Source organism: Mytilus galloprovincialis, chromosome 6 (genome assembly GCF_965363235.1).
Source record: "Mytilus galloprovincialis chromosome 6, xbMytGall1.hap1.1, whole genome shotgun sequence".
Taxonomy (NCBI): domain Eukaryota; kingdom Metazoa; phylum Mollusca; class Bivalvia; order Mytilida; family Mytilidae; genus Mytilus; species Mytilus galloprovincialis.
This window is the reverse complement of record NC_134843.1, coordinates 91386301-91400080: the sequence shown is the minus strand read 5'-3', so window position 1 is coordinate 91400080 and position 13780 is coordinate 91386301. Positions and strand designations below refer to the sequence as shown.

The 13780-nt window shown below is 31.2% G+C and overlaps 1 protein-coding gene across 2 annotated transcripts in view; it reads left to right on the top strand.

The window, feature by feature from the left end:
* The first annotated feature begins 1257 nt into the window (after window positions 1-1257).
* The window catches only part of LOC143080696 (calcium-transporting ATPase type 2C member 1-like), a 58093-nt gene continuing 45570 nt past the window's right edge, over window positions 1258-13780 (top strand). For both annotated transcript variants that reach the window (XM_076256687.1, XM_076256686.1), the window contains exons 1-3: window positions 1258-1393; window positions 10886-11089; window positions 13280-13369. In XM_076256687.1, the coding sequence (XP_076112802.1) occupies window positions 10904-11089; window positions 13280-13369 (276 nt within the window). In that variant the 5' untranslated portion in view covers window positions 1258-1393; window positions 10886-10903. The remainder of the gene's footprint in view (window positions 1394-10885; window positions 11090-13279; window positions 13370-13780) is intronic.

Below are 13780 nucleotides of genomic sequence, written 5' to 3'. Positions count from 1 at the left end.
AAAGACTTTTCTTTCTGGTTTGTGTGTCTAGGTAAACGAAACACCTTCACCTTTATTATAGGATTTAAAGTTCCAAATGGGTTGGTTTGGGTTTTTATGAAGATGTTGGAATTTTTCTGCATTTTTTAGTGTTCGATTACCGATCTGATCGATTAGTTAAGTCTGGATATTGTCGATAAGCTATAAGAGGTAAACAGATTTTATTTTTCCCCAGAATTCAACACATCGGACTAAAACGTCACAACCCACTCGAGAAGGTCAACCAAATAAGTTACAAATACTTAATTGATTTTCTCCGTTATAAGAAGGAATATAAATTTAAAACTTTGCAAATGTGTTTTTTATGTTAAGATGAACATAATTAGATGATAAGTAAAAAATCGCGGAATTTCCCTTTTAACATTGAAAAGAAAAAAAAATCATTTGAAAAAAAAAATGTCTAATTTAAAACATGAAATAAAGTTGGACATGTGTATTTTTACCAAATGAAAGAAGAAATGACTCTGACGGAAAAGTGACAGGGTAGTATAATTGCAGTATAAGGTTTGTTTCAGTTTGTCACTAATATTCACTATGTAGTTAAGGTGACACGGTGTCTTCCTCTATCTTGGAATTTCGAAGGAAAAAAAAGCAGTAACAATCGGTCTAGATATTTAATGAAATGTGCATTTCGAGAGTAGTAATTGTAATTCATTTGCAAGACAGTTCTTATTGATATAGAAAATCGTGTGTCTTATCATATTTTAGGCTGTATTTAACACTGAAACAAAACCCAAAGTCCTGCGTTTATGAGCTTCTGTCCTTGCTTGGAAGTTGATGTAGGAGATAACTTAAATGAAGTAATTTTCATAATAGAATTAATGTGTTGTAAATTTACTCAGTATTTAGCAAGAAAATTTTTGGCTTAATGCAAAAAAGTTTGTTTAAGAAAAAAAAAAAACATGCCCCCTCCCCCCCAACAAAAACTCAAATAGTTACTGCTTAAAAAAATCAACAAACGTTTCTTCAATGCAACTTTAAAAAACTAGGTCTTCCAGAAAGTTAATGATGTTCTTGGTTGTGATTCATTGGTATAAAAATTTTTGAGTTATTGTTTGTACTGGGATATTTGTTTCGTACAATAATCATTTGAAAACAACATATATTTATAATTCAGTGGTCATTCTACACTTTTAAATTAATTTATAACATTGACATATCAATTCAATTTATTTAAAGCAAAAACATTAGTAAAGCTACCAGCTCATTTTCAAGCCGCAGCACCGCAATACTTCGTGTACTTCCGGTGAAAAAGTGTTGACAGTTTGACATATATATATGCACTTCGCACCGTCTGTATAAGTCATTAGGTAAAATTGCCGAAACTGAATGGGATACAATTCTGAATTTTGAGGTGAGTATTTTGAGATTTATCTTTATCTTAGTATAGTATACCGTTATATGTCTTTTTTTCTTTTTATTCAGACGATAAATCTATTCAACGACCATGACAACCAAACTTGATTTTCGATTCTACATCCGTCATCGTGAATCAATCATAGATCAGAGGATATGAAAACAAAATTGATAAGTAAGGCCACACCAATTAGATTAATAGTTCTTTGGACAAAAGCTCCAAAAAATATGGGGCAAGCGAGCGAAGTTTTTTTTATCTTGAAAATGAGTTTTGTTGAGGCGGGTGCTCTACAAGTGAAGCGAGCGGTATATATTTTTTTTTAATGTGCATTTTAGAAATTTATCTACATGTTAAAACTGGGTAACTTCAAAGGAAAAAGAGGAGAAACATGCTCTTACGCATATAATTTGATGTGTTTGTGTCTGTAGTACAGTCTATACCATACATTTTTGTACCAAGCTTTCTGGTTTGCTATGGTTTAGTATAATTTTGATTATTTTTGTCAAATAAGCTTTAACTTCGTGAATTTTTATTTATTAAATTCATTATTAAATTTATTATTAAATTCATTATTAAATTTATTATTAAATTTATTATTAAATTTATTATTAAATTCATTATTAAATTTATTATTAAATTCATTATTAAATTTATTATTAAATTCACACATGTGTATATATTAAGGAGGCAAAGCGGATAAAGTTTAGCGGGAGTAATTATGTTTGTTAGTTAGGTCAAGGACGTATGTTAGTTATACGTCCTTGGTTAGGTAAATATATTGTATGGAATAAAATTAAGCTATGTGTATATATGAAGAAATGCCCTTGAAAAATATTCACAGTTGTTTTCATATATACTAGTGATTGTTTATTGTCTGCTTGGCATCTAGTTGGACCTATTTCTCCATAACAGGATCAACATAATGAGCGACTGAGGTGAATATTTCAACAACATCTTGAGTAAAATAGTTATTTTGCTATGCATGTAGATCTCAGTGTAATGAAACATTCCCTTAAAATACATTGTATATTACTAATCCACATTCACATCATTATTTTGATTTGACAAAATACATTTTCCTTTTGCCCCTGTAACCTGAAATGTCATAATATTTGGACTAGGAAAACAACTGAAACTGTCAATTTCTGACTTGGTGCATACATTTCCTGATGATTACAATGGTAGCTTTAACTTAGTTATATAGCTAGCTTAACACCCACTTGATTGACAATCGTATTGCATTCCTAAAAAGACTTATTATAAGACAGGAGTTACCTGTGAAAGCAGAGGGGGCGTATTAGTTTTACCCTTCAGCTTGTCTGTCTGTATACTGTACATAGGTCTATACGTCCCATTGAATAAACGTACATGTATTTACACTTTTAGTATATAGCTATATTTTGCCTCCAAATGACCTTAGATCTGCTCTGAATCACCTTTTTAAAGCAATGACTTGAAAGTTATTATAACATAACCATTTTCAAACAACTTGGAACAGAATAAACAATATTATGTTAGAACATTTTCAGCTGATCTGACAAGAGAGAAACATTCCAAATTCACTATCATTTCTAAAGGGCAGACTTGGGGTCAATTACATTGCAATGTAATTAATTAAATTACACATTACATTGCAAAAATGATCAATTACACTAATTACACATTACACAGTTTTTGAAAAGTAATTAATTAAATTACAATTACTTTACTAAAGTAATTAATTAAATTACACATTACATTTTTAATTACCCCATCCCTGCTAAAGGCATCATGATTAGTGTAGAAATGTTAAGTTCAGCTGCACAAATATATTGTAAATGTCAGGGTAATGTTTTTATATTACATAAAAATACAACATGTACAAAACAGTAAATATACATTAACAGTCAAGGGTCTAATTACTAAGTAATTAGAGAAAATAACAAACATGTTGTTATTGTGTGCTAAATAATCAAAAAACATATGTATGGTACATGTTTCAAAGGGAAAATATACAACCTTTATTTTGTTAAATTTTTGGTGGAAGAAGACTTCAAGTCTTCTGAAGACCTATGGTGCCGACTTTAAAATCATTGAACCTCTGTGCGGCTAATGCCACATCTGTTTCTGTGCATTACAATTTCATAGCAACTTCCGATTCTTGACACCAATTTTTATACGACCGCAAAAATTTTAATTTTTCGTCGTATATTGCTATCACATTGGCGTCGTCGTCGTCGTCCGAATACTTTTAGTTTTCGCACTCTAACTTTAGTAAAAGTGAATAGAAATCTATGAAATTTTAACACAAGGTTTATGACCACAAAAGGAAGGTTGGGATTGATTTTGGGAGTTTTGATCCCAACATTTCAGGAATTAGGGGCCAAAAAGGGCCTAAATAAGCATTTTCTTGGTTTTCGCACAATAACTTAAGTTTAAGTATATAGAAATCTATGAAATTTTGACACAAGGTTTATGACCACAAAAGGAAGGTTGGGATTGATTTTGGGAGTTTTGGTTCTAACAGTTTAGGAATTAGGGGCCAAAAAAGGGCCCAAATAAGCATTATTCTAATTTCTTGGTTTTCGCACAATAACTTTAGTTTAAGTAAATAGAAATCAATGAAATTTAAACACAAGGTTTATGACCACAAAAGGAAGGTTGGTATTGATTTTGGGAGTTAAGGTCTGAACAGTTTAGGAATTAGGGGCCAAAAAAGGGCCCAAGTAAGCATTATTCTTGGTTTTCGCACCATAACTTTAGTTTAAGTAAATAGAAATCTATAAAATTTAAACACAGGGTTTATGACCACTAAAGGAAGGTTGAATTTGATATTGGGAGTTTTTGGTCCCAACAGTTTAGGAATAAGGGGCCCAAAGGGTCCAAAATTGAACTTAGTTTGATTTCATCAAAAATTGAATAATTGGGGTTCTTTGATATGCCGAATCTACATTGTAACTGTGTATGTAGATTCTTAATTTTTGGTCCCGTTTTCAAATTGGTCTACATTAAGGTCCAAAGGGTCCAAAATTAAACTTAGTTTGATTTTGACAAAAATTGAATCCTTGGGGTTCTTTGATATGCTGAATCTAAAAATGTACTTAGATTTTTTATTATTGGCCCAGTTTTCAAGTTGGTCCAAATCGGGTCCAAATTAAACTTTGTTCGATTTCATCAAAAAATGAATAATTGGGGTTCTTTGTCAGATATGCCAAATTTTACTGTGTATGTAGATTCTTAATTTTTATTATACCCCCGCTTTAAAAAAGGGGGGGTATACTGTTTTACCTCTGTCTGTCCGTCCATCAGTCCGTCCATCAGTCCATCCGTCAGTCAGTCCGTCCCATGAAACTTTCGTCACATTTTTCTCAGGAACTACACATCCACCCTTTCTGTAATTTGGTATCAACATTTATATATGTCAGCCATACCGTGTGATGCCTTTTCAGATTCATCACTTGACAACTTCCTGTTTACCGAACACTTGTCTGATTTTACACATGATAGCCAAGTTGAAAATTTTCGTCACATTTTTCTCAGGAACTACAATACAAGGATTTCTGAAATTTGGTTTCAGGATTTATATAAGTCAGCTATACCGTGTGATGCGTTTTCAGATTCATCACTCGACAACTTCCTGTTTACCGAACACTTGTATGATTTTACACATGATAGCCAAGTTGAAAATCTTCGTCACATTTTTCTCAGGAACTACAATACAAGGATTTCTGAAATTTGGTTTCAGGATTTATATAAGTCAGCTATACCGTGTGATGCGTTTTCAGATTCATCACTCGACAACTTCCTGTTTACCGAACACTTGTCTGATTTTACACATGATAGCCAAGTTGAAAATTTTCGTCACATTTTTCTCAGGAACTACAATACAAGGATTTCTGAAATTTGGTTTCAGGATTTATATAAGTCAGCTATACCGTGTGATGCGTTTTCAGATTCATCACTCGACAACTTCCTGTTTACCGAACACTTGTATGATTTTACACATGATAGCCAAGTTGAAAATTTTCGTCACATTTTTCTCAGGAACTACAATACAAGGATTTCTGAAATTTGGTTTCAGGATTTATATAAGTCAGCTATACCGTGTGATGCGTTTTCAGATTCATCACTCGACAACTTCCTGTTTACCGAACACTTGTATGATTTTACACATGATAACCAAGTTAAAAATTTTCGTCACATTTTTCTCAGAAACTACAATACAAGGATTTCTGAAATTTGGTTTCAGGATTTTTATAAGTCAGCTATACCGTGTGATGTGTTTTCAGATTCATCACTCGACAACTTCCTGTTTACCGAACACTTGTATGATTTTACACATGATAACCAAGTTAAAAATTTTCGTCACATTTTTCTCAGGAACTACAATACAAGGATTTCTGAAATTTGGTTTCAGGATTTTTATAAGTCAGCTATACCGTGTGATGCGTTTTCAGATTCATCACTCGACAACTTCCTGTTTACCGAACACTTGCATATTTTTACTCTATTAATATTATCCACTTGCGGCGGGGGTATCATCAGTGAGCAGTAGCTCGCAGTTTCACTTGTTAGTCCTGTTTTCAAATTGGTCTACATTAAAGTCCAAAGGGTCCAAAATTAAACTAAGTTTGATTTTAACAAAAATTGAATTCTTGAGCTTTTTGATATGCTGAATCTAAACATGTACTTAGATTTTTGATTATGGGCCCAGTTTTCAAGTTGGTTCAAATCAGGATCCAAAATTATTACATTAAGTATTGTGCAATAGCAAGAAATTTTCAATTGCACAGTATTCAGTAATAGCAAGAAATCTTCAATTGCACAGTATTGTGCAATAGCAAGAAATTTTCAATTGCACAGTATTGCGCAATAGCAAGAAATCTTCAATTGCACAGTATTGTGCAATAGCAAATATTTTCAATTGCACAGTATTGTGCAATAGCAAGAAATATCTAATTGCACAATATTGTGCAATAGCAAGAAATGTTCAATTGATTGGAGTTATCTTTCTTTGTCCAGAATAGTAGTTGAATCAACTTAAATCATTGTTTTATACAATATACAATGTATATTCACTTTTACTACCAACTGAGAAATTAAAACAATCTTTACCATTCAGTGATAACAAGCACCTTTTGTTACATTTTAATATTTTATGATGTATTTAAATGAGTAGTTATTGTTGCAAACTCCATTAGAAATTTGAATTGAGATCAGTTTTGGAAAAAGGGAAAGGGGGATGTGAAAAAAAAAAATGGGGGGGGGGGGGTTAAATTTTTCTCATTTCAGATTTCATAAATAAAAAGAAAATTTCTTAAACATTTTTTTGAGTGGATTAATATTCAACAGCAAAGTGAATTGCTCAAAGGAAAAAAAAGTATTTTAAGTTCATTAGACCACATTCATTCTGTGTCAGAAACCTATGCTGTGTCAACTATTTAATCACAATCCAAATTTAGAGCTGAATCCAGCTTGAATGTTGTGTCCATACTTGCCCCAACCGTTCAGGGTTCAACCTCTGCGGTCGTATAAAGCTGCGCCCTGCGGAGCATCTGGTTACACATGATTAAGCATCTGAATCATTTAATTTGTAAATTAGGATTGAAAAACAATCACTATCTAGCTAAATTTGTACCCTTTTATGCCATAAAAAAGAATAGGTTTGTTTGCCCAAACTCTACCTACCCAGAAAAAGGTTGCCTACTCAAATTCTTTTATTGTCCTGAATTGAAGAATTTTTTTTTAATCAGTTAGGCATGAAGACTAATAGACACCCGATACTTCAATTTCTCTTTTTGAAAAAAAAAAGAAATGCCTACCTACCTACCCACTGTCTCAACCTTTGGATAGGGTTTGGGCAAACCAAATTTTTTTAATTGTGGCCTTATTTATGTAAATTATTAGATTCCATTTCATTTTCATGAACGTTGTTTGTTTACTTGTTATATAACTGGATGTTTTTAATGTAGATATTTGTAGTACGCATGTGCACGTGTGAATTTGGTATCGGGTCGACTCACCCTGTTTATATGTTCGCCCTTGGTTTGTTCGTCCTGAGTTCTTTTGACCATATAGTACGTTCGCCCTGTGTTCATTCTCTTCACTCTTATCAAGGACGTTTTATAATACATGTACATCCTGTCATTTTTTTAAATATTAAAATTAAGGGTATTGTAAAAAAAACCTCTAAAACACGATTTAGTGAAAATCATCTGTTCCTTATTTTGTTCCCAAGGTAAATCAATCGTGTTCAGCCAATCAAATTCTGTGTTTCTCATGATCAAATTAATAATTATATATATAAGCCAATCAAAAATGTTTCCTCTGAAGATTATTCTAACATGCTAGATTTTGAACTTTGATGTTTTCATCTAGTAAAATCGTGAACATGGCACTGCTGCAGGTGAATTTTCATCTGCAAAGAGGGTTCTTGCACAGCTTAAGGATAAAAGCATGGCTGATTGACAAAATTCAATGATGCAGTACTACCATAAAGATAATACTGAATAGTAGTTTTTTTCACTAATTTATTGACATAATACGTTATTTTTGTATTCAATTAAATCATTTAAAGCACAATGTACTATTCTTTTTTTCACAAAGACCAACAAACAGGTCCATTGAACATAGAAAATGATTGTAAGGATGGGAAATCCATGTATTTATGACACATTCTTGTTTGAAGAAAAAAAATATGTCATAAAGATAATGGAACAAAGCAGGCTGGGTTATTGGGGCTGCTTTTATGGTAATTCAAGTAACCTTTTATTCACCTTCTTCCACCTCAGAGCTATCAGCTCTTTGATTCTCAAGTTCTATTGATATTATAATTTTCTTTATGTATACTTATCTTTGCAAAGATATACAAGCTCATAGTTTACCAATCATGCATAGTACACCTATGTTATTACAGAAAATATATTTCTGCAATAACCAAAGGGTGTTACATGTATTACAGTTTCTCTATATCTCTTTAGAGGCTTTGCTCTGACATGCATAACAATGCATTTCAATTCATTGTAAGAAATGATGATCAGAGCTTGTAATGAGGCATGGCGCAAGATTCCAAGTGTCTCATTTACTCTCATATACTAAGTTACATGCTTGTAATAACTAAGCCTTGTTATTACAGCTTAGTTTGCCCTTAAAGGCCTTGTCTTATTGATTTACCATGGTTGATCAAAATTGTATTAATGGAATTAGAAAATTAGTTATCTAGGTAATATATTAAACTACATTTTTTGTACTGTTCAAAGTTTTAAGAATTCCCAAATGCCCATTATAGATAAAATATATTTAACTGATAACAAACATATGTTATTACAGGTTAAGGAAAAAAGAGTAGACAACTCATGAAAGTTTCTTTAATAACACATGCATGTTATTTTTCTCTAATAGCTTATTTAAGTTAGACCCTTGACTGATTAACAATGTCATGAACATGATGAATGTGGATAAAGGCAATTTTTTTATTAAATAGAACATGTAGAAAAAATAGATATTTCTGGCTTTAATAGCGACTAAATAATTTTTTATTTTTTGTGTTTTTTTTTGGGGGGGGGGGGGGGGGGGGGCTGTCAGTAACAAAAGAGTGGTCTAGGTCTGACTTATATAATTTTCTTTCTGAGGATCAGGCAAAGGGTGCATATTGAATATGTGACTGCTGGGTTCATATCCACAGTGTATATTCGTCACGCTTGTGTTCAGGTTTTAGAGTTACTGAACACTAAATACTTGCAGTAAATTGTAAATTTGTAGAGGTTGAAACTTCAATATTATGTGGAAATATTATACATTTTTGTACAAATAAAGTACCTCACAGAACTTTCGAATATTTGTTTTTTTTATTTTTCATAAAAAAAAAAAATCAAATTAAAGTGTATTAGAATTTATACATTTATTTTAAAGTTTCACACATTCTGTTAAATAACGAAAATTCACCAATTGAAAAATTCTTAAATTACAAGAGAATATTACTAATACCTGCATTCTGTTTTTCGTATGTTTTGTTCAAAATTCAATTTTCTTTGCAAAAACTCTTTAAACAGAAGAGTTGAAGATGGTTTAAGTGCATATGTTCAAGCATTTCACCGTTAAATTTGACATTTATCCGACTGATTTATTATAGAGTCAATAAATGTGTTTATGGTGTTGTTGAAGTCCATTTATTTTCCCATCTTCCTAGGTGACTAGCATCAGAATGATGTGCAGTTTAACTAACGAAATGAGTATAAAACTATAATTATTTCTTATGAATAATTACCTGTTATACACAAGGAAGCTGCATTATACAGGAATTTACCATCGTACCTGCTGCTACATCCCTGAAAAGATATATCAAGTTTGAATTTTGATGGTGTCACTTTTATTACTCTACAGATATGCCCTTATACAAATGAAAAGTCATGAAAATGGTTGCATTTCTCAGTTCAGTTTTCTTGATTTAATAGTTCAGTCATGGCACTGTATTTATTAATTCTTGGTCTTTTTTAGAGCAAAGTTATGAGTCAAGAGAAATGAAAGAAGAACATTATACAACTTTTTTTTATTTATTTAAGTAAACAGCATTTGATAAATGTATAAGTGATTTTCATTGTAACTCTACCTACAGCATGTACAATATTATTCATCTGTACCAGTAAATGAAAAAAAAACAGGTATTTTTTACCTGATATACTGACATGACCGACATTACAACAAATGTTTAGAAGAGTTATCAGTTATAGATGTAAGGGAATTCCCTATGTCATTGCAGTCATGGTTGAAAACAGATAGAAAAATACAATTAATAATTACCTGTTTTATAAAACAATCATTTCTTGTAAACTTTCTGTCAAATATGTCATGTGAAATATGTAAACTTCCTTGATGCTGGGCATGGTATACATTTTAGATATACTTTTTACTAGTATTAAACTATGTTTTATACATATTACAAAGATATAAGGAGATGTTACATGCATATATAAATCAATGATTAATTTATAAATTTATAAACTGTAAATGACAAAAATAGACAGGTGTTACAACATGTTTATTTGATTGTGTTCAATTCTTATGTACATTGTAATTATAAATCTTCATTATTATCAAACTTGACTTTTTTCCTACTTCAGAAATTTGTAATCATCTAAAACACATACAAAAAAGAGTCAATTTATTAGATAACTTCCAATATTTTCATGATAATAAATATAATACATGTAACCTTAACTGAATACCCTCAACAAAAAGTAAATACATAGATGTTTCAAATATGTATGTTATCAATTATATCTATTGGCATGAGCTCCCTTTGATTTTTATAAATTTTAGATTTTACATTTCCAAGTTATGGTGTTTTATTCTTTAAAAGGTTGGTATTTTTCCTGTTTTATTTAAGATAAAAAAATCTTTTGTAAACTTTATTCCTTTTATTCTCTATTTTTAGATTTTAGCTCTCATCAAAACAAAGATAGAATTAAATATATCAGTCTTCAATTTTTTCCTCCTTTTTATATGTTATAGGTATAACCAAATGAAGCTATGATGTCTATTCTAACATCAGAAAAGGCAGGTTACATGACAGTGAATGAAGTCACTGAGACAACAAGGACAAATGTTGATACTGGCCTGAATGGAAGTGAAGTTAGTCAGAGGAGGAGTTATCATGGTTACAATGAGTTTGAGATTGCTAAAGAGGAACCACTATGGAAAAAATATTTAGGAGAGGTACAATAGAAATAAAATACGGTATACACGTTATGTGATCTATAGATGTTTTTGTCTTGTGTCATTTAAACTCTGGTGGATAGATGCTTCAGTGTCAATAATACCACATCTGCTTATTTTAAATAGAAATGAATGGAGATGTGGGATACTAAAATGGTGCTGCAACACAACAATCAATAAACAAATAGACATTTTGAGGTCAACATTTAGTGTAAGAAATATACAGATGTTTTTCAATGTTTATTTTTTCATGCTTGAATAAACAAAATAGATATACATGTATTAGGTCATCAATCATTATGTTCAGCAGTTTATGTTTTCCGATGAGTACATTTTAATGTATATTCGATCATTTCTGCTACAAGTGTTTTAAGGGATCATTAATGATCAATTGTTTTTGAGATGCAATGTATTTATTTCAGAAATCAGCACAAATCCATTTGGAATTTTTAATGGACAAATTCCTAAAATAAGAGAAATATCTTCTATAAAACTGAACTAGATATATATCAATTTATCATGTGAAAACTACAGAAGCACTGTAGGTATAGCATTGTGTTGTAATGTTTATAGCTCTTTTTAAAGAAAAATTCTCAAGATTTTTTTTTCCCTTCAAATTTTAGTCAATTTATCATGCTATTGACATTGCAAAATTGACCTTTTACCTACTAACACTAAAACCAATATGGGTTTTGTTATTTCTAATTTCAATGGGGCATTTTCCAGATAAGATTTGTGAAGATTAAAAATACATGACATAGGGTTCAAAATATATCATCCAAAAACCAATTTTGTCATAATTTCAGACAGTCAAATATTGCTGCTATGACCTTGACCTTTGACTAAGTCACCTCAAAATTAATAGGAATCTTTTTAACCAAATCATGGGATATTATCAAACCAAGCAAGTTAAATATATTTTTCATGTATTAAAGGACATTATCTGGAATCTGAAGTGTTGCAGTTTTCCCAACACCCAGTTAGCATCCATTATAAACATAGTTCAATGATGTCACAACTGCATTGTACAATATATACTGGAAATAAATAAACAAATGTCAGTAAATGTATTTGGAATGAGAAACACAATCAGTTGTATTGCCATTCTGTTAAAACAGACACTCTCTCAAAACACAGACAATATTCATTTTGTATAATTTTTTGTCCTGCTTGACGTAGTCAAAAAGTGAGACATAGGTAATTGCTGTTTCCAGCGGCTGTGGCAGCTGCGTCAACAATGTATTGGTTTGTGATAAGGTCTTGTTTATGGTGAACCACAAGGGGTAGGGCAATGGTATTTTGTATGCAGTTGTATAATTAGCATTAGCAAATCTCATTACCATGGAGATTATTTAGACCTGCCCCTTCATTCATGGTCTAATAACTTTGAAACTTTTCTTTAGTTTACATGTATTAGTTTGTGATTAGGTCAGTTTATGGTAAACCACTAGTGGTAGGTCAATGATATTTGGTATGTAGTTGTATAAGCATTGGCATATCTCATTTCCATGGAGATTATTTGCTCCACCCCCTTAGTCATGGTTTATTGACTTTGAATTTATCTTAGTTTACAAAATGAATGGTATAGTTCGTGGTTAGGTCAGTTCAAGGGGAACCATTAGTGGTAGGCCAATGTTAATTGGTATTCAGTTGTATAAACATTTGCACAATTCATTTTCACAGAGAATATTTTGCCCCACCCCCTCTGTGAGTCATGGTCTATTGACTTTGAAACATTAGCTTAGTTTATATGTATTAGTTTGTGATTAGATGAACTGCTAATGTTATGTCAATGATATATGGTATGGAATTTATTGGTATTTGCAAGTCTTATTTCCATGGAGAACTCAGATTATACATGTAAAGCCCCTTCCCGTCATCATGGTTCATTGACTTTGAAACGTTTACATAGTTTACAAGTTAATGTTTGTGTTGTGGTTTGTTTAAGGAGAATGACTCATGATAAGTCAATGGTATTTGGTATGCAGTTGTATAAACATTGGCACTTCTTGTTTCCATGGAGATTGTTCAACCATGTACCTTCAGTCATAGTTCATCAATTGTGAATATTTGCCTCACTTATGAAACATGTTAATGTATTGCTATTTTTATTTCAGCATTTGCATAATCAAAATTTCCAAAAAGCAAGACATCTCTGTGATAACAGTTTATTTTTATTTTTTTTTCCAGTTCAACAATCCATTGATATTGCTGTTACTAGCTTCAGCGTTAATTAGCCTCATTATGAAACAGTTTGATGATGCTGTTAGTATAACTGTGGTAGGTATTTATTACTAATGTTGTCATAATTACATCACATGTATGTTATTAAGAATCTGTTAGTTTGATTGGCTAACAACAATTGCACATCAATTCAAAAATTAACCTTCATATCAAAATGAAATGTTAGATTCATGATGACATGTGCTTGTGCTTCCACAAAAAAGTGCACCCTCAGTTTAAAAAAAAGAAATAAAATTGATAAAACTTTTCACAGTCTTATTAGCACTAAAATATAATTAAAAGAAATGAATGCTTCTTTTTGTCATTTTACTAAGCTGGAAAGTGTTCATTGTGCACACATTTTAAGAATGAAACACTTCATACTTTGCTCCCATTTACACCATTAATTTCTTAAAACATGTACCTGGTACAATAAGTAATATAAAATATTTTGCTACTCAAATCCTA